Raw genomic sequence first — 22,992 nt, forward strand, 5'->3', positions numbered from 1 at the left:
TTCAGTTATTGTCATGACATTATATTTCCACATGACTATTTGTGCTTGTAGCTCACAAACCATATTGACCAAACTTTGTGCATTCACATACATGCATGCTAAACCTGCCCTTGTCTTCCTCATAGTCCGCTCCTATTTAATATGGTAATACTTCATTTTCTAGTACTATCCAACACTCTCAATCCTTTATGCACTGTTTTCCTCTTTTCTATATGCTGGTGCCCATCCCCTTGTCAATTTAGTTTAAACGCTCCCCAACCACACTAGTGAACCTCCCTGCAAGGACACGGGTCCCAGCCTGTTGAGGTGCATCCCGTCTCTTTTGAATAGGTGCCCCAGAACTGGTATGAGTGCTGCAAGAATCTGAAGCCCTCCCTTCTGCACCATGACTCAAGTCACTCCCTCTCTTCCTAATTCTACTCTCACTAGCTTGTGGCACTGGGAGTAATCCAGAGATTACTACCTGCGAGTCCTACTTTTTAACTTCCTCCCTAGCTCCTGAAAGTCTGACGATAGGACTTTAATACTTGCTCTCTCTATGTCATTGGTACCGAGGTATACCACAACTTCTGTCTTACTCTCTTCCCACTGCAGAATATTCTGTGATGTTCGTTACCCTGGCATCCCAGGGAGGCAACACACCATGTGGAATTCACGATGAGTTTAGTCTAAAAAGTTTAGACCTTTGAATGAACTGTTTCCTGGAGGTAAAACACAGCAGATCCATTATATTTAGTGTAGCAAGCACAAAATGGGGCAGACAGTTTATCTGTGGATTCGTAAGGACTATCCTTGGATCAACATTTTTTTAAAATTTAAAAATGGGAAGCAGTGTGGTACATTTGAACTTTACTTTCTGATCAGACTGTCCAACAAAATATGTTTTCATGGAATTTTCCGATAACATATTTAGCACCTGATCAAAACTTCTAAAGAAGCCATCAATATCCGACATGGACACGATGGATCGAATGGCCTCCTTCTGTGCAGTAAATGACTCTAACCCTTCTGGTTGGTTTAAGACTTGAAATGAAGTAAGTCAAGAATGCTCTCTTTCATCCCAAAGGAGTCCAACTTCTTTAACATTTCCTCACATCTTAAGTCACTGATTCCCAATATCATGCTGGTTTCCCCCAGTAGCCCCTCATGAGCTTCAATGCTGGAAACAGAAATTTTAGGCACCACCGTCAGTCTATCTTGCAATGTACCTTGACCTCTGTACGTGCTCCGCCACAGGTCACGAATAATTTTGTTGATTTCTTCCATCTTCATGCTGTGGAATCTCATGATGGCTCTAAAAGAAAATTAAGGAGGGAAAGAAAATTAAGCATCACATGGACCAGCCTCACCTTTTGGTACCTGCTGAGCATGTTCTTCCATCTAAATTGCCACAAGGTGAAACTGGCATTTTTACACGCAATTTTCTTTATTTGCATTGCGGCACTTATCAAATCACTTACAATATTGGAGAGACTAATGCCAAAACTAGAACTTTCCAACTTCAGCACTGAGTTTCAACAGCATTTCAGAATTACAAACTTCCCTCTATATTTGGATCGAACATGCTACTGTAGTGCATCTGATAATAGTGTAATAGTGTCGACACAGAAATAACCTATTAGCACCTCACCAGAAATTGCAAACAGCATCAACCTGGCACCTGAACTAATAGGTCACCCTGAAGTATCCAGTTACCCAATAAATGTTTGATCAATTTGTGTAACCTTCCTTCATAATTTAAATGAATATGTGACTACAATCTCCAAATATGTAGGCAGATAAAGGTTAAATGCAATGGCAAGTTACCCTGTACCGCCTCTAAATTAATCCAAGTTTGAAACTCTTGCATACAAAGAATGGACATATAATATATATTCTAACCTCATATACATACATATTTATTATAACCTCACATCCTCTGATAACTCAAAGCAATTAACATCCATTGAATTACTTTTTGAAACGCAATGACTGTTGTTATGTATGCAAATATGATTAGAAACATGACTGAATGGTGATATCCAAATAAGACTGCACACCATGCATCATAAATTCAAATTATTGGATAATTGGACTTCAAACTCTGCTTGGCAGGACATAAGGTGCCATTTTATTCCAAATGATTCGTTCAAACATTTTGATAGCAGAAGGCAAATTTGATTTATGTGGTGTAGACCGTATTTTAAAAGAAAAGCACATGGAACAGTGATAGAAATGTGTTTCCATGACGATTACCATCGTGACTGGCACACAATTTATGACATAATGCAAGTATATTCTTGCACAATAACGGTTTCACCAACTTCGGAGCAAGCACCTACGCAGACTGAAGCAAACAGTTAAACTTCCAGTCAGGGTGGAAGTTACCAGATAGCTTGGAATAGTGGGAGTCATTTACCATTTAAGGAGTGCATAAATACCGTCTAGGTTTAACTACTTCATTGATGCAGAATTTGATGAATGGGATTTTACATATGGGCTGTTGAAATTGAGGCAGTGGTTGGGAACGCGGTAGTGCTGATAGCACTCGGAAATTCAGGGGAGAGTTTGATAAGCAACTAATGAAAAAACTGATTGAGGGGTACGAGAGCTACGGTGGAATATATCTCTCAGATACCACAGCTGGCAAGGCAGATCACAAGGTTTTTTCCAGTCCTGTACAATCCCATGAATTTCTACCTGCAGAGTTCACCAGTGGTTTTGCAGACTACTACTTTTTTGGTCTTGTAATAACTAAGGAAGATCAGGGCTTGCCACTTCATAGATTATTTTTATTCAAACAAAAGCATGCATGTGGTGCAAAGACTGTAACTTTTAATAGATGCATCTCGCATTATCAAAAAAGGCGTTACACTTCCTGCATTTACTGTTCAGCTCTCTAGAGGTTGCGAGATGACTCAAAATACCAATCATAATAGCCTCTGACACAATATTTATCTGATTTTAAAAAAAAGATGCAATCAATGTGTTTTCTTCTTAACTAAAGTTTTCGAGAGCTGACAGAAATGAGTCACAAAACTTTTCCAAACTTAACTATGTACAAAGAATCTCTGACATTGCAATTTAAAAAAAAAGTTAGGTACCATCATTCCTGGAAGGTACACTGTACCTATCTTTTTTTTATATTTCAAAGAAAGCGCTCCTCACATAAACCACCCAACTAATTATGTAAAAACAAAGCAGGACATAGTTTAGACTTGTTAAAAATTTAAACTTCAGCAAGTGGCTATGGAAATCAAGTGTGGCTATTAGATTAGTGCTGATGTGATGTCTGCTCTTATCATATCGTATCATACCAGAGCTGTGTCAACACAGGATGATTAAAACACTGTTTTGTGTGACTGTCACAATTGTAAAATGTTGCTTTTATTTTTAGACCATATTAGCGGGATCTCCTGCCACTTGTTAAAGGGAGACAGTGGCATAGTGGTAATATCACTGAACTAGTAATCCAGAGACCGAGTCTAATGACCTTGGGACAGGGTTCAAATCCCACCATGGCAGCTGGTGGAATTTAAATTCAATTAATTAATAATATTACATGTATTAAATAATAAAAAAAAATCTGGAATTGAAAGCTAGTCTCAGTAATGGTGGCATGAAATTATCATCGATTGTTATAAAAACCCATCAGGTTCATTAATGTCCTTTAGGGAAGGAAACCTGCTGTCCTTACCTGGTCTGGCCTACATGTGACTCCAGACCCATAGGAATGTGGCTGACTCTTAACTGCCCTCTGAAATGCCAAGGGTAACAAGTTGTCATGCTCAACAAATGCTAGCCTTGCCAGCGATGCCCACACCCCATGAAACAATTAAAAAACAACTGTGGACAGGAAGTGCTTGAGGCAGATCGATATCGTGGAATGTTTTTGTAGAAGGGGGCAAGGATTGAAGGAGGGGCCTAGGGCAACATGGGCAGTTTACTAAAGGAGACATGGAGAAATGAAAGAAATTATATTTGTACTTAACAGGGCCAGGATCCTGAGCAAGGCCTCTGAAGAGTGATATTCCCCAGTGGTAAGACGAGCAGATTTTCTCAACGGTGGCCATGGATGCAGTAGTGGTTTCTGTATGTATGGGCCTGAACACTGTGTTTCAGTCAGGGTGGGATCTAAGATAATAGGGGGCAAAATTTTAAAAAATACACAATTTGAAACTAAAAAGGTGGCTAGGGGATTATTTTTCATTAAAATTTAATTTAAATTCACTTAGCTGAAAACAAAACCCAAGGTGGCAGACATGGTCTCTGCAAACCCAGGGAGCCATGTTATTAGGAGCTGAAACCTGGCGAACTGGAGCTTTTGAAGCTCCATGTAATGGTAGAAATCTGCATTTGTGGGCGTGTCAGGGTTGGGGGTGGTAGGGGGGGGGGGAACTATGACAGGAGTAGCAGCTCACTCAACAATTGGATAGCCTATGCTGGTCCCAACTGGAGTCATGACAACAGTGATATCAAATAAGAATGCACAACATATATAACAAATTTAACATTGACAAATATAAAATGCCAGCAGTAGGGTGGCGCAGTGGTTAGCACCGCAGCCTCACAGCTCCAGCGACCCGGGTTCAATTCCGGGTACTGCCTGTGTGGAGTTTGCAAGTTCTCCCTGTGTCTGCGTGGGCTTTCTCCGGGTGCTCCGGTTTCCTCCCACAAACCAAAAGACTTGCAGGTTGGTAGGTAAATTGGCCATTATAAATTGCCCCTAGTATAGGTAGGTGGTAGGGAAATGTAGGGACAGGTGGGGATGTGGTAGGAATATGGGATTAGTGCAGGATTAGTGTAAATGGGTGGTTGATGGTCGGCACAGACTCGATGGGCCGAAGGGCCTGTTTCAGTGCTGTATCTCTAAACTAAACTAAACTATCCTTCCCAAACAAGGATTCCAAAGTTGGATGTGTTCTTTCTTCCCATTTCAAATGGAATTGCTTGCTTCAGTTGCCAGGGAAACAAAGTTATGCTTATGTAACACATCAGGTCACATGGTTTACAGGTGCTTGGAACTCTTAATTGATCTTAGCTATTTAATTTGGAATTGAGAATTATTTCCCCGAATTTCATTCTTGTGCAACATCAAACTCATGTTTGGCTCTGACTGTCCTTAAATCTTCTTCTTTGGCCTCCTTGTCTCGAGAGCCAATGAGTAAGTGCCTAGAGGTGGTCAGCAGTTTGTGAAGCAGAACAAGATTGTGTCCCCTGATTTAGATTTGAGGGGGGGGGGGCGATCTTCCTGATGGTTGGTCCAAAAGCTCTCTTAATGCCATCATACATTCCTCTGATGTTTCCGATGTCAGAGGCCAGCTGAATACGACTGCATAGGTGTTGCCAGTAGTCATTTGCACAGCGCCTGGCTACTTTAAGTGCTACAGATGTTAACTCACTGGGGGCTTTCTTGTAGTTCAACAGTGTAATGCGCTTAGCGGCTATGACAGGTTCCAGCTCTTCAAAGTGAGATTGAAACCAATCTGCATTCTGCTTCTCACGTTTGCCATAGGTGGTCATTGCTGAGTCATAGATGGCGTCTCTGATGTGGGCCCACTTGGTCTCTGCATCCCCTGTAGGAGTGTTTTGAAGGGCTTTTTCAAGTGAATTTAGAAACTCATGTCACAGCTGTGGATAAGAAATTCTGTTAGTGTTGATGCATGGGCGGCCCTTCTGCTTGGAGTGATGTAGCTTCTTTGGTTTGAATCTAACTTTGCTGCACACCAGGGAGTGGTCGGTGTCGCAGTCCGCACTGTGGAAGCTGCGTGTGATTTAGACACTGTTTATCGAGACTTAGCTGTTGGCAGGAAAAAAGACAGAAGCGCAAGGAGAGAGCCAACTGGGCTCTCATGCTTTAGATGTCACACTACTGGGAGTCAAAGGTGCATAAATAGGAGAGACATTGCACGCTGTTTGTTATAAACTAGAGTCGGACATTTATAAGAACCGACAAACTCTCTTCCCAACAACAATTAACCTGTATGAAATGCGTATTTATAATAATACTTTACACCTTTAACAGAACAGGCCAAGATAAATAAAACTGCAACTTTGCGCCAGACTATTACTCTGTGCATTATATGGTACATTAACTCCTGGGTGTCAGCCATGAATGAGTTGGTAGCACTCGTGCCTCTGAGTCAGAAGGTTGTGGGTTCAAGTCATACTCCAGGACTTGAGCACAAACATCAAAGCTGACACTCCAGTGCAGTGCAGTCCTCAAGGAGGTGCCGCCTTTTGGATGGGATGTAAACCGAGGCCCTGACTGCCCTATCAGGTGAACATAAAAGATCCCATGGCACTATTTTGAAGAGGAGGTAGGGAGTTATTGCTGGTTTCCTGGCCAGTATTTATCCCTCAATCAACATCACAAAAACAGATTATCAGGAGATCACATTGCTATTTGTGGGAGCTAGTTATGCGCAAATTGGCTGCCGTGTTTCCTACATTACAATAGAGACTACACTTCAAAAGTACTTAATTGGCTGTAAAGCACTTTGGAATGCCCGGTGGTTATGAAAGGTGCGATATAAATGCAAGTGTTTATTTTTTTTTTATAAGACAACAGTCCATCCAAATTACACAATAAATCACAGGAGGTTGATTCGTGCATCTTCCAATGGTTGGTCAGTTGCTGCTTGATTCCGAAGCATGTCCACGATAAAGCTCTTGATGAGTATCTGACTTTCAATCACTATGGGAAATGTGAACGGATGTGGCTTGATACATTCCCATGTCAAGGGGCACTACATCACTGGAGTGTTTATACTCAAAGTGCAGTTTTCAGGACTTTTATTCCAACCGATTACTCTAACCATTGGACAAGGGCTGGTGAGATTGTATAAATTGTATGTTATAAATCACAGTTGCCTTGTACTCTGGTACTGAGCTAATTTCTCAAATGTTATAATTTCACCCAATTGCTTTTTTTAACATGTCGAATTTCTGATTCTCCATGTACCTGATATAACTGGGAAGGGTACTAGTAGACTATGCTTAATTCAAGTAACAGTTTTGCATTACAGAAGGGATAACTGCTCATACTGGGTTAATTCACACTGCAAGGGAAGAGAAAGGGTAGATATTTCTGGTCATCAAGGATAGCTACTGCCTGTTTACAGAAACTGTCAGGCTGTTGAATGAGATAAATGGTGCAAATATTCCCAAACACTAAAACCTTGTTCTGACCTCTGTTTCTGAGGTCAAGATGGCAGCACTGTTATATTCTGTATAAGAGTCTGGTACACAATGGAAAGCTGCTGGGACTCTCAATCAATGGGCTGAATGGCCTCCTTCTATGTCGTACATTCTGTGATTTTAAAATCACTCACCACTATGATGAGTATTGTGCTTTGGATTTTCACGTTATGTATTTCCTTGGGTGCAATATCACCAACAAGATCCTCAAGTGGACCTTGCATCCTCCGGAAGCCAGAGTCTACTATTACCTGCCTAATATCAAAGTAAATGTAGTGACGCACAAGAGATTAGACAGAGAACACTTGTAGCTGTACTCTAGTATATTGGCATATATTACTCACTGCCCTATGATGATCTCATCCTCTGCAGACATATGGTTCAGGTATAAATCACTGCACAAACATATTGAAAATTAATCAGATGAACAGTATTCAGTACAATGTACCTACTCCATTGTCAAAACTGCCAAAGACGCTTTTCTTGAACTAACACTCAAAACCAATCACTAAAGTCATGTTGCAAGATCTATCCTATACCATGGAATGCTGCGCTATGTGAATTAGCACAGATAGGGGAGGCGGTGGCGTAGTGGCAATGTCACTAGACTAGTAACCCAGAGCCCCAGGCTAATGCTCTGGGGACATGGGTTCAAATCCCACCATGGCAGATTGTGAAATTTGAATTCAATTCATAAAAACTGGAATTAAAGTTTAGTCTAATGGTGACCATGAAACCATTGTTGATTGTTGCAAAAACACATCTGGTTCAACTAATGTCCTTTCGAGAAGGAAATCTGCTGTCCTTACCTGGGTCTGGCCTACATGTGTCTCCAGACCCGCAGCAATGTGGTTGACTCTTAACTGCCCTCTGAAATGGCCTAGTAAGCCACTCAGTTCAAGGGCAGTTAGGGATGGGCAATAAATGCTGGCCCAACCAGCGACACCCAAAACTAATTAAAAAAAAGATTGACTATTTCATTCATGTAATTGCACCCTAGATACAGCTTCAAGTTTTTTTTTTGGAGATATTGCAGATGAACATTAAAATGATAATTTTCTAGGTAAGACATCCAAAACAATGTTTTCCCAAGTAAATACAGCTGCCATTTAAACAGCCTCACATAGTGTTATATTTGAAAAGAATGGCTTGTCTCATTGATCTGTTCCAATCACTTGGAATAAGCTGTTACATGGCTTCCCATCAAAGGATAATGGCAGCAATATCAAAGAGTTTGCCTCAACCTCAGGTGTGTCAAAGAGGCAGCTTTGGATGTGTGTTGTCTATAGCCTGTACAAATAATTAGCAATAACGAACTGCAATTGTGTACGTGCTGTGTACGTGCAAGAAAAATTCTGATAAATAAAACTAATCAGAGACAAAAATGCTTCATAGTTGCCATGAAACATTACAAAGAAAAACAATTAAAAAATCTATGATGGCAACATGAACACGTAATGGGGATAAATGAGCAAAACACAGAATGGGAGAATTCAACAAAAAAAAAGGGCAAAGGCAAAGAGGCAGTAAGGTCAAGCTGAGAGCTTGCTCATCATCACCAGAGCCCTGGATAAGCAAAAGCAAACAAGTGATCATGAGACAGTACAGGCTGATTAGGCTACTGTGCACAATTTTGAGAAGTCCATTACTAAAAGATACATCAATGCTCTAGAAAAGCTCAAAGTAGATTCAATGGGATACAATAATTTAGTTATGATGAGAGGTTTAAAATTGGACTTTATTAATTTGATGTATAAAAGATTAAGTATGATCGAATAAAAGTGTTCAACTTATAAAAGGATTTGAGAGAACAAATGGTGTAGTTATTTAACTGCACGGAGAATTAGTAACAGGAAGACTTTAACTCAGTTTTTGTACTGGACATATAAAGAGGGAGCTGAGAAGGAACGTTTTCACATAAAAACTTGTTACATTATGGATCACTTCATCACAAGTGAATACTCAGGCCAAGTCAATCATAATATTTAAAATGGATGAGATAAACTCAAATATACTAAAGGTATGGAATAGAGAAAGTACTCAAATCATAGAATCTTGGAATGGTTACAGCACGGAAAGAGGCTTTTCAGCCTGTCGTGTCAGTGCTGGCTCTAAGAATAATTTACCTAGTCCCACTCCCCTGCCTTTTCCCTGTAGGCCTGCGAATTTTTTGTCTTCTGATAATTATCCAATTCCCTTTTGAAAGCCAAAATTGAATCTGCCTCCACCACACTCTCAGGCTGAGCATTCCAGATCCTAACCACTCAGTGCGTAAAAGAGTTTTTCCTGTGTAGTCATTGCTTCCTTTACCAATCACCTTAAATTAACGTCCGTTGGTTCTCAATCCTTCTGACAATGGGACTTTTCTCCCTATCTACTCTGCCCAACACCCTCGTGATATTTAACACCTCTATCAAATCTTTTCTCAATCTTCTGTTTAAGGAGAACAGCCCCAGCTTCTCCAATCTATCCCCATCAACTGAAGTCTTGCATCCCCAGAATTATTCTTCTGAATCTTTTCTGCATCCTCTCCAATGTCTTCACATCTGTCCTAAAGTGTGGTGCCCAGAATTGGACACAATTCTCCAGCTGAGGCTGAAACAGTGTTTTGTAAAGGTTCAACATAACCTCCTTGCTTTTGAACTCTATGACCCTATTTATAAAGCCCAGGATCCCATATGCCTTATTAAGTCGCAAGTAACATTCGCACCACACAAGTGCCAGGCAATGACCATCTCAAACAGGAGAGAATCTAACCATCTCCCCTTGATGTTCAATGGCATTACCATTGCTGAAACGCCTACTATCAACATCCTGGGAGATACCACCGACCAGAAACTGAACTGGACCAGCCACATAAATACTGTGGGTACAGGAGGAGGTCAGAGGCTGGGAATTCTGCAGCGAGTAACTCACCTCCTGACTTCCCAAAGCCTGTCCACCATCTACAAGGCACAAGTCAGGAGTGTGATGGAATACTCCCCACTTGCCTGGATGGGTGCAGCTCGAACAACACTCAAGAAGCTCGACACCACCCAGGACAAAGCAACCCGCTTGATTGGCACCCCATCCACCACCTTCGACATTCACTCCCTCCACCACTGATGCACAGTGACAGCAGTGTGCACCATCTACAAGATGCACTGCAGCAATTCAGCAAGGCTTCTTCGACAGCACCTTCCAAACCCGCAACCAACACTACCTAGAAGGACAAGGGCAGCAAATGCATGAGACACCACCAACTGCAAGTTCCCCTCCAAGCCACACACCATCCTGACTTGGAGCTATATCGCCGTTCCTTCACTGTCGCTGGGTCTAACTCCAGGAAGTCCCTTCCTAACAGCACTGTTGGTGTACCTACACCCCAAGGACTGCAGCGGTTCAAGGAGGCAGCTCACCACCACCTTCGGGATGGGCAATAAATGCTGGCAAAGCCAGCGACGCCCACATCCCCAAACAAATAATAATAAAAAAAAATGTCCTGCCACCTTTAAAGATCTATGCACATGAACCCCCAGGTCTCTCTGTCCCTGTACACTTTCTGGAACTATACCATTTAGTCTTTATTGTTAAGATGATTAAAGGATTTGAAAGGGTGGATGGAGTGCAACTGTTTTCTCTGGTGGAGGAGTCCAGAACAACGCGTCATGGCCTTAAAATTAGAGCTAGGAAATACAGGGGTAATGGTAGCATTTTGCAAACAAAGGGCAGCGGAATCTGCAACTCTCTCTTCAACAAGCTGTTGACACTGGGAGTCAATTGGAAATTTCAAAACTGAGACCGAGAGATTTTTGTTCGGTAAGGGTAATGAATGATATGGAACCAAGGCAGGTAAATGAAGTTGAGCTACTGATTAGCCATGATCTAAATGAATATTGGAACAGGCTCAAGGGACTGAATGGCCTACTCCTGTTCCTATACTCCTAAAAGCACAAATAGGTATCAATGCGGGAGATGTCAGAAGAAAATTAAATCAATAGTGTAACAGACTATCAGTGTGACTCAATTATCATGTGTAAACTATATAGAGACGAGTCAAGTTCTGACTTTAAACATCACAATTACTTGCTGAACACCCCCTTGAAATCCTAGGTATTCTCTGGGTCCAATCAGGGGGCTTGCTACAGGGGAGAAATTCCTTTGTGTAGCCAGTTCTAGTGGCGCTAAGTAGACTTACATTGATTTCCTGGAGGTAGGCAGTGCCGTGGGGGTGCTACATGCATGGCCCATCCCTGGGGAACTGACGAACTTCTGTGAGTGCCACTTGTCAACTAATTTCACCCCCAATGAGTCTTTGGAATAGATGCTGGTTTATCTGTAATCCCTATTGTCCTAAATCACATATTGATTATTAGAGTCAGAGAGATACAGCACTGAAACAGGCCCTTCGGCCCACCGAGTCTGTGCCGACCAACAACCACCCATTTATACTAATCCTACATTAATCCCTTAGAATGTGTTATAATAGGATTGAAGTGCTTAAAATGCAAACTAGCTGAAGCAACATTATTTTAAAAAAAAATTGTTCTTACAAGCAGGCTTAACTATATTGCAAGAGATGAAGTTGCAGGATTAATTTTTGAGAGACACACACTATCTAGAATAGTCAGGTGAAAGTAATAGCTTGAGGTCTGGACTAGTAATAGTGAAGAAACAAGCTGGACTGATGTGCTGCGCTCCTTAAATTGATGATGCCATAATGAGACCTAGAAGACCACCATCAGAGTGATGCTTTGCACTTGTGAGAAAAATTAAAATATCTGAATTGAAATTTTGGCATTGCATGTTAACACTGGAGAATATTTAACCCTTTCAGATACCGGTGCTGGCACCAAATACTCCTGGGTCAGATGCAATACACTTAGATACCCAATAAAGCTCTAGTCCAAAAACATGCCTCAGTTGCAACATCAGAAAAGCACCCACTTGTGCACCAGCGTGATAGTCCCATTTCAGTCACCTTAAGGATTCTATGGCATAGATAAGGCTAATGACATTAATGTGCATTTAAAGGGAATGAGTAATTAAACAAATTAAACACAGCACCATGATTTTAAAATAATTAAGGCATACATTGTAAGCCCATATATACTTTTGAGAACAAAAACACACATGATGAACTGTTTAAACACCTACTCAGATTATACAAATAAAAGGAAGCTTCTTGTATTTGAATCTAGGACTTTCCTATGTCACGTGTAATCGAGTGATGCAACAGAACCTTTTCTGGTCATTCAGCATTTCAGCATTGTTTAAATGCTGATTTTAACACAAGATTAATGATCAGGGGTTTTCATCGGTTCTTTTAAAAATACATAAAACAGTTGTGATTTCCTGCCTTGATGGATCTCACTAATCAATCAAACCTCGACTCAAAACCACTATATCAACGATCAATTAAATTTTCAACAATATAGAAAGCCCATTTTAAACGTGTTTCCTCAGTTAGTAAACTTGAAAAATATGTATTTTCTTTAAATGAACTTTTAAAGAGTTTTAAGAATACAAACATCACTATCTACAGAATTTCTCTCAATAGTAGACATCACTCATTATACTCATGTAATTTGAGGTCAAATTTTACAATAGAATGCACCTACATTACCCTATGGTTTGGTGCAATGTTGTCCAATACATTAGCCATCACCCACACTGGGAATCCAGATGTGGCTAATTGTATTTCTGATTAGTAAATAAAAAAAAGTGTTAGACAGAATCATTGGGCATGTGATCACAATACTCATTCACATGGAATGTTTCTGTGTACTTTGACCTTTTGGTGCATCTGTTGGATACATGTACCTGTATTGTGTGAGTGTATATGAGGCATGTTAGTACATGTAGCTAAAAAACCTGTGGCTAGTCAGTGATTTCTATTGGACAAGGCTGGCTTAGTGGAAAGTGTACCATCTTGTGCAGTCCTGAGCTTTATAACCCAGAAAATTAGCAGCAGATTCAAAGCTCAGACTGTGATCATCTAGATCTCAGTCAAGGTTTAGGTGAAGTGCTATAATTGGCCTCAGCTCCCATCACTAGGGAAATGGGAAACATTAGCCTTAATTCCTCTTCCTGATTATTATCCATTCATTCTTTCAGGAAAATGTGTGTGGGGATGGAGTGGGGTAGGAAATGGGGGTCAACAAACGACCGGACTAATATGCAATGCTCCTATGGCTGAACTTGAGAACTGTGTCACCACATTATAAAAAGGATACAGAGGCACTGTAGATGCAAAAAAGATTCACAAGAATGATATCACAACTGCAAGGTCACACCTATCAGCAGAGATGATCAGGCTGGGTCGTTTGAAAAAAGAAGCCTGAGGGGAGATCTAATAGAGGGCTTTAAAATTATGAAAGGTTTTCTTAGAGTAGACACAGAGAATGTTCCCATTTGTGAGGAAGAGCAAAACTAGTGACCACCAAACAAACGACAGACACCGAGAAATCAAGTAAGGATTTCAGAAGAAACCTCTTTACTCTGAGTGCTGAGAATGTGGAACTCACTACCACAGGGAGTGGTTGAGATGAAGGGTATTGATGCATTTAAGGGAAGGCTAGATAGTAAGAGGGAGAAGAGAATAGAGGGTTAGACTGGTAGAGTTAGATGAGCAGGGTGGGGAGGAGTTTCAAGTGGAGCATAAACGCTGGCATGGACTACTTGGGCCTAATAGCCTGTTTCTATGCTGTATGGTGTTTTTTTATTCATTCACGGGATGTAAGCATCGCTGGCATTTATTGCCCATCCCTAATTGCTCTCGAGAAGGTGGTGGTGAGCCACCTTCTTGAACCGCTGCAGTCCATGTGGCGTGGGTAAACCAACAGTGCTGTTAGGAAGGTAGTTCCAGGATTTTGACCCAGTAACAGTGAAGGAATGGCGATTTAGTTCCAAGTCAGGATAGTGTGTGATTTGGACGGAGGTTTGCAGGTGGTGGTGTACCCATGCATCTGCTGTCCTTGTTCTTCTAGGCAGTAGAGGTCATGGGTTTGGAAGCTGCTGTCAAAGGTGCCTTGGCAAGTTGCTGCAGTGCATCTTCTAGATGGTACACACTGCTGCCACTGTGTGCCGGTGGTGGAGGGTGTGAATGTTTAAGGTGGTGGATGGGGTGCCGATCAAGCGGGCTGCTCTGACATTGGATGGTGTCGAGCTTCTTGAGTGTTGTTGGAGCTGCACTCATCCAGCCGATGCAAGGTCATTGACCAGAAACGTTATCTCTGTTTCTTTCTTGACAGATGCTGCAAGACCTGCTGAGTATTTCCAGCATTTTCTGTTCTTATTCCAGATTTCCAGCATCTGCAGTAATTCGCTTTTGTGTTAGGACTTAAAAACAACACTTTAATATTCTCTACTAGATTACATGAGCTGTTTAACATGACATGACATCCCAAAATGTTTTGAAGCATTGAAGAGTAGCCACTGCTGTAATGTAGGAAACACGAGCAGCCAAACTTCTCACAGCAAGTCACTAATTAATAAAGTCATAAGGAGTTGTGGAATCATAGACATGTACAAGAACACAGAGGCTACAGAACACGTTAAGAGGGGGGAAAGTAGAACATCCAGAATTCAACGTCCACGTGTGACCCAATGTCATAGGAAGGAAAAGGGTCGAGATCCTGTAGTCAGTTTCAGAAGCTAGAAAATGTAATTAAAAACTAAGACCATAAATGTAATAATCAGCAGATTACTCCCAGTGTCCTGAACTAGTGAGTATAGGAATAGTGGCTAGAGAAATGGTGCAGGTGGGCAGACTTCAGACTCCTGGGGAATTGAGATCAGTTCTGGGGCAGGAGGGACCTGTTCATGATGGTCAGGGTTGCAGCTCAGCAGAACTGGGATAATGTCCGTGCAGGGAGGTTAACTAGTGCTGCAGGGGCTGGTTCAAGCTAATTCGTCAAGGGAGGAGTACTAGGAATGAAGCAAAGTGCATAGAGACAAATAGTACTAGAGTAAAGAATAGGTCAGAAACAGGAGGGATCACACAGCAGGCAAATGTGAGCCAGTCCAGGATGGGTTTGGAGTGCATGTGAGTAAATGCATGCTGCGTGTTAAATAAGGTTGGTGAGCTGCTGGCACAAGTTACCACATGGGGCTATGATATAATGCCAGTATCAGAGACCAGGTACAAAGGAAAGGAGGACTGGGTAATTAATATTCCTGGTTCAAGGTATTCAGGAAAGACAGAAAGGTAAACAAGTACAGCAGGGTGGCACTACTGATCAAAGACACTATTAGAGCACTGGAAAGAGATGATGTAGCTGAGGGGTCAAAGGCAGAATTTATTTGGTTAGAGTTAAGGAATATTAAAGGAGCTATTATCCTTCCAGGTGTATACTATAAGCTACCAAATAGTGGGAAGGAGTTAGAGGAGCAACTTTGCAGGCAAATTACAGAAAGATGCAACAGCTACAGAGTAGTGGTTGTCTAGACAAGTTAGATGATTAGCGGCGACTGACATATCTCGTCATCTCGTCACTTTCCTGTTATGAAAAATGCTGAATTTCACAAACAGCTCTGCATTATTATTATGACAAAGACCCTTTGCAATACACCAGTAAAAAATGCATTATATAAAGATCTTTCATTTTGCCCTCTTAGATCTTAAATTCACCACAATAATTTTTTCCTTCCACAACTCATCCACCCATTCTAGCAAACCAAAACGGAATGACGTAAGTGGCATCAATGATGAAGCATTTCCACTCCGCAAACAAATCTGTCACCATCTCCAACACTGGTGAACAAAAGCTCAATACTGACTGGTAGCGTGAATCCTGATTGTGCTTTCAGCCAAAATGAGAATGCCCAAGTCCTCTGCCTTCGAGTTTACGTTTATGCTACTGCTCACAATCCTTAAGATATAACTTAGGAAGAAGCATGACTCCTTCGGAAGTTTTTAAACCTCTCCGTAATTTTGCAAGATAATTATGTTTAGTTTTTAGTTTAGAGATACAGCACTGAAACAGGCCCTTCGGCCCACCGAGTCTGTGCCGACCATTAACCACCCATTTATACGAATCCTACACTAATCCCATATTCCTGTCACATCCCCAACTGTCCCTATATATTTCCCTACCACCTACCTGTACTAGGGGCAATTTATAATGGCCAATTAACCTATCAACCTGCAAGTCTTTGGCATGTGGGAGGAAACCGGAGCACCCGGAGGAAACCCACGCAGACACAGGGAGAACTTGCAAACTCCACACAGGCAGCACCCAGAATCGAACCCGGGTCCCTGGAGCTGTGAGGCTGCGGTGCTAACCACTGCGCCACTGTGCCGCCCTTATGCTGGAATATTGAACGGAACTTCAATTTGGAAAACTATGAGTACAACAAATAATGTTCATCTAAATTAAATTGAATTTAAAAATCAATGGGAAAACAAGACTTACACCATACTAACATATAGTTTATCCTCATTTTTCCACATCACTACAGGCTGCCACATACTCCTCAATGTCAAAACCAGCTTGGTCCAGATGGTGGATTTATTGCCACAGCATCAGTCAATGACAGGCCATCAGTCAACCAAAATCAATATTTAAGAAGGATGGCTTGCAAAATAAAGCTGTTTTTATTTTAAAATTCAAATTCTGGAGCATCCCCGATGTTAATTGCTTCACCATTGCTGACTGTGCCTTCAGGTTCCTTGGCCCTAAAAATCTGGAATTTCCTCGCTAAATCTCCCCACCTCTCTCTCCTGCTTTAGCGTGCTTCTTAAAATCTGTAATAAAGACAAGAAATACTCAGCAGATCTGGCAGCATCTGTGGAGAGAGAAGCAGAGTTAACGTTTCAGGTCAGTGACCCTTCAGATAACAAAAGAGGTGTTGATAGGACAAGGTCACAGTGAATAACTGACAAGAAGGTCATGGAGCAAAGGTAAACAGTATGATAATGGTGTGGTGAAAGACAAAGCATTAGTGCAGAGAGGGTGTTAATTGACAGAAAAAATAGAAAAATCTGGCCCAAAGCACAAACATGACAAAAAAAGCAGAGGGTTGGCACATGGTTTAAAAAAAATAAAGAAAATGAAATAAAATAAATTTTTAAAAATAGCTAAAAATAAAAAAGGGGGCCTGTCATGCTCTGAAATTATTGAACTGCAGTATTTTGCTTTTATTTCCTTAAAATCTATGTTGCTTGTCCTAATATTTCCTTATGGTGGAGGTCAAATTTTGTTTGATAATGCACCTGTGAAGTGCCTCAGGATGTTTTACTGCATTAAAGGAGCGATATAAATACAAGCTGTTGTTTTCCCATGACCCTTCTTTCAACAGAACCAATGAAGCTCACTTGACAGAGGAAGATGGATTCATGCAGTGCAACATAGGACTCAAACCTAAGACATGACTGGACGGCAAGGGCTTTTCCAGACCAATTCAATGGTACAGTTTCAAAATCAATAACAAGGCTTCACACAAAGCACACTGTGAAGTGCACACCAGTGTTGGCAGTCAATACTGGTGCTATTGCCACAGGAACAGTAGTGGAAGAATTTCTTAACTGATCACTGGTGAGGTTAGAAATACTCTCGTTGGTTAGAATGTGGAATTCTTTGTCACAAACACAGAAGGATTAAAAAACAGGGAATTAGATAGTAGCTTTTTAAAAAGAGGAACATAAAATGAACTAGAGAAGTGAGCAGCAAGTGAGGATAGACTAGATGGTCCAAGTGGAGAAAAATGTTAATATAGGCTCGTTGCCCAAATGCCTGTTTCAGTGGTGTAACAATGAACAATTCTGCTGAACTTTTTGTGGCTGCTACAATTCATACTATCCACACAAATATATTCATTATACTTTCTCTAGTTCTGGCTACGAATATGCTCATGATTCTGACCTCCAGAAGACTTGGATTAAAAATTATCGGCAACGACTGATCACTTATACAGAGATCTTAATAACTATGATTTGCCCGAGAATGTTTCCATTATACGTGGATCACATGATCAATAAGCAGATAGACTGACAATTAATAAATACGGCATAAAAAGTATACATGTTGGAGAACGGAGCCACACTTCAGTAGACTTTCACTTTGTCTCCTAGGTGTAAAACTGAAGTTGAACTCAATGGGAATGAAATTCGACCGCGTCCATAACAGGCAGTGTATCTGCAATGCAAGTCTTATGCCTGGGCTGCAATTTTAAAATTTACCCCAATATTCCTAGATAAATATTTAGCCACTTTCACTAACTTACTAGTATGTGTGTCTAAGCTAAGGATGATGCTTTATGGATATGTTCATTGCTTTGAGACAGGCCGAAAGATCTGGTTCTTCTGAAGCCAAGATTGAAACCGGATAACGTAGGAAGCTGAACACAGCATGCTGGTGTAAACTTGCATGAGGATCCCATGTGGCAATAACTAAAATACATTACAAACACTTTGAGATTTTTTTTAAAAAGGGCCAGCTTGATTTCTATTTACCCCCAATTAGTATGTATCACAATAGGTGCAATTTTAGATAAAAACATATCTTTGCCCCATGACAGCTTTGTTATTTAATCTCTCCTGCCCTCTGCCCTATCAGACACCTGCCCTTTTGTTCTATTCCCCACTATCCCCCCCAACCCCCTTCACTTGCTTAATAATTCTTTTCTAACTGTTGCCAGTTCTGATGAAATGTTAACTCTGCTTCTCTCTCCACAGATGCTGCTTGACCCGCTGAGTATTTCCAGCACTTTGCTTTTATTTTAGGTGCAATTTTAGGCTACCCTGCACTGAAAAAGCCCTCCCTGATAATGCCTTGGGACTTTTTACTGCTTTAAAAGGTACTATATAACTACACGTTGTTGCTGTTGAAATAAGTATTGAAACTTTAGTGTAATCTTATCCTTTCCAAAGTTCATGGGAATTTCAGGGACTTCTCTATCATCTCTTTCAGATGGGAAACGAGGTTATCCCTACAGCTAAGCAAGCAAGGTATCTTCCAATATAATAAAATATCCTAAACTATGTGTTGAGGCTATAATACAAGGTAAAAGGTTCATTGCTACACTTTTATCACATGGCAGAACAAGAATATTTATGGCATCCTAGAATACAGCCTTCTACTTACTGGTCTAGTGCCTTGTAATAAATATCTAGGTCCTTGTTAGCCAGTTCAGTTGTTCTCATTATGATCATCATTTCTCTGAACTTTTCCTTGGCATCTTTATATTGAGGCTCTCTCAGCTCCTTTCTGAAATGAAGGATTTCCTCCTCAAAACCTTTCTGCCGCCCTTGAGCCAGATTGCGATTTTTCTTGAAATCGTCCAGTCGCTCTTCCAGCTGTTTCCGTTCACTGCCGGTTAAAAGAAAATACTTGCCTTACACATGTCGAAAACAAAAATAACAAGTTCATGACTCAGAATAGGCAGCAGCGCGTACAAGTACCGACAGGCTTCATACATCAAGAGATTTTGGAAATAAATACACCTTGATTTTGACCAGAACAAAAGGAAAATCTTGTCTTTCGTAGGCTAATATGTCTATAGAGATGTACAGGAGGACACCCTTTCTCTCCCATCTTCAATACAGTTTCATGCAGTAGACATGTACATAGGCTAGTAGAAAACAGAGTTAGTATTCTTAAGTTTCAGTCTTTGCTCAGTGGTAGCACTCTTGCCTGAGTCAAAGGTAATGGATTGAAACAATAGTCCAAGATTTCAGCACACCAACTTGGCTGACATTTCGGTTCGGGACTGAAGGAACGGTGCGTTGTTAGAGTTGCCCTCTTTTCAATGAGATGGCAACTTCAGGCCCTATCTGTCCTCTCAGGTGCCAGTACACGATCCAGTGGCACTATTCCTAGAACAGTAGGGGAGTTTTCTTAGTGTCCTGGCCAATATTGGTTCCTCAAAAAAAAAACTCAGCATTAAAACAGATTATCTGGTTGCTTATCTTGCTGCTATTTGCGTGAGCTTGCTGTGCACAAATCAGCTGCCATATTTGCCTATGCAACAGCAATGACTACACTTCAAAATGTCTGCACTGTGCTTTGGGATGTGCTGAGAATGTGAAAAATCACTATATAAATGCAAGCTCTTTCTTTGCTTAAAGACTTACAAGGGTTAACGGAAGCTTGTGGTTGACTCTTCCTCATGCATTCACTGGGTTGGATAGAATCCAGGATAGAGCGATTTGAGTGGAAAGGATAAGTTCAAAGGGTTGAATGGTCTTTTGTCATTACATATCTTTTGTTCTTATTATTGAGCTAATAAATACAGTTGTTCAACACTGCACTTTTCATTACATCAGCACCTTATTGACAATCTACATGTGCACTATTCACACAAATAACTTCAACATCACCTTTATTTCATTTCATCTTAGTTTGTTCAGTTTGCTTACCCACTGTTTTTTTTTCATGTTTGTACTTGCTGCTGGTCAATCTTCAGTCTGTTAACACCCTATCTGTACTAATGCTTTGTCTTTCAACACACCATTAACATATGTTTGCCTTTGCTCTATGACCTTTTGGTCAGCTATGTGGCCTTGTCCAATCTATACCTTCTCCTTTGTTATCTCTTGCCCCACCCCCGCCTCACTTGCTTATAACCTTTGACATTCCTAATATTTGCCAGTTCCGAAGAAGGGTCACTGACCCGAAACGTTAACTCTGCTTCTCTTTCCACAGATGCTGCCAGACCTGCTGAGTGGTTCCAGCATTTCTTGTTTTTATTTCAACATCACCTTTCTCCTTCAAATTTTCTACCAAAGAACATTCTGATTCAGTGCAGAACAAAAGGCAGCAAATTAATTGACTGTAAGGAATATTCAAGATTGAGAAAGGTTTATGAAGAACCAAAATCCACAGTGTAAAAAAAAACCAAGGTAGAAAAGAGGACAGAAAGTAGGTCAAACCAAGAAACACTGGCAAGGTGACACCAAACTTGGGTTTTAAAAATCAAGTTACATAAGGAAGCACAGATTACAGACTGAGGGAGGAAAGTATGCCTGGGAAAGATTGTTAGAGGAGGAAATGATGGATTAAGTTTTGATTTACTTAACAACCAAACATGAATACTGAAATACCTCTACAGAGGTATTAAAACACCCAAGCTGTCCCCACAGTCTTCTCTACATGCACATATGCTTTAATGTATTTTCTTAACTAGCACAACATTGGGAATAATGGTTGTACACTTACATTCCTGTGAAGTTTGATAGATTTAACTCTAGAGCAATGCTGCACTAACCTCGAGCATTAGAGTGAATAAATTGCACTCTATCTGATGACACAATACCATACTGGTATTGAATATACAAAGTTAAATCTTATTTTATTATTTTCTTCCCCGTTGTCAAACTGTAATATGCATTAAGCAATTCCATCCCGCTCATTCACAAAAGTACTTCAAAATCCCCCCCCAAAAACCTGACAGCTTTTTCCATTTTGGAGTCACAATTGCCTCACGGTGTAGGGAGAAATTTCAAACTTCCTGAAGGAGTTTATAATTGATTGTCTACCATGGAATATGGTCACTGAAAGGAAAAGCCATATTACATGGACAAAGATCTATACAGTTGATTTCACGTTTTGAGGTTTCAAAACGGTGGCACAACTGCACCAATGGTGTTTTCAAGTGGATCATGCACTTAAGGTTGAAAGTGTTCCACAAAAAAAAAGCCATCTTGCCCTACTGGATATCTTACGAGTGTTATTTCCATTTTACAAGCTTTCCAACAAGGGGGCACAGATTTAAGATGATTGGCAGAAGGATTAGAGGGGACATGAGGAAAAGCTTTTTCATCCAGAGGGTGGTGGGTGGCTGGAATTCACTGCCCTATCAGTGGTGGAGGCAGAAACCCTCAATTCTTTTAAAAGGTACCTGGACATGCCCCTGAAGTGCTGTAACCTGCAAGGATATGGACCAAGTGCTGGAAGGTGAGATTAGATTGGACGGCTAGTTTTTTCGGCTGGCATGGACACAATGGGCTGAATGACGCCCTTCTGTGCTGTAATTTTTCTATGATTCTAAACAAGTTCCCTTCAGCCCAGGGCAGCCGAGATCTGGCCATACCTTAAAATGCAGTTTTGAAGATCACTGGCACTAAGAGGTCGCAACAATTCAGCATCGGAAGAAACTTCTACCGTATATTTAGATTTTCCCGTACCTCCTGAGATGCATTACTTTCATCTCTCCCAAGTCCTTCAGTCGTTCCTTCCTCTTGGCCTCTACACCTTTCAATTCTTCCATCCTCTTCCGCAATGTCAAGTTATCCTGCAACCACCGCTCCTCAAGCTGGAGGTGAGGAAAGAGAACAGAAAAAAGAGAGAAATATAATCTTGCATATTTTGAATAGCATTTATTCACCAGGTATGCATTTAAAGAAACAAAAACTGAAAAGCTAATGCCAGGAAACTGAAATCAAAACAGAAAATTGCTGGGAACACAGATCCTGCCCATCAGCATTGGTAAAGAGGAAAGATGGATTTACATTGAGTGTAGACCCTTTGCTTTGTGTAAAATGTTATGGCTTTGTGAGCTCAATACAACACCTGACATATTTCAAAGTACACTCAAAAGCAGCCAACATTTACCAAGATGCAAGATGCATCAGCATCCAGATAATGGAATTTACTTGATGGCTCAGTTGGTAAATCCATTGCCTGGTGTGGAACTCAGTCATGCACAGAGGGGGACACAGGAATGATCCCAAGCTTCTATCAAGTTAGCTAAGGTCACCTGGAGTGATAGTAGCAGTGTTAGAGGCTGCAGGCACCACTGGACTAGGGGAGAAAGGTCAACAGACTCACTCGTTACCCTGCGACTTCTGTTGGAAGCTGTACATAATGGGCAAGGACAGAGTTGAGCTCAGCT

General features: G+C 41.0%; 1 protein-coding gene across 2 annotated transcripts in view; it reads right to left on the bottom strand.

Moving 5' to 3' along the window:
• Positions 1-22,992, bottom strand: part of rad50 (RAD50 homolog, double strand break repair protein) — a 181,821-nt gene that overhangs the window by 11,004 nt on the left and 147,825 nt on the right. For both annotated transcript variants that reach the window (XM_068043937.1, XM_068043936.1), the window contains exons 21-23: positions 22,286-22,413; positions 19,245-19,469; positions 1,209-1,294 (exon numbers count right to left, since the gene is read on the bottom strand). In XM_068043937.1, coding sequence (XP_067900038.1) covers positions 1,209-1,294; positions 19,245-19,469; positions 22,286-22,413 — 439 coding nt within the window. The remainder of the gene's footprint in view (positions 1-1,208; positions 1,295-19,244; positions 19,470-22,285; positions 22,414-22,992) is intronic.

The sequence above is a fragment of the Heterodontus francisci genome, chromosome 12 (assembly GCF_036365525.1).
Source record: "Heterodontus francisci isolate sHetFra1 chromosome 12, sHetFra1.hap1, whole genome shotgun sequence".
NCBI lineage: Eukaryota > Metazoa > Chordata > Chondrichthyes > Heterodontiformes > Heterodontidae > Heterodontus > Heterodontus francisci.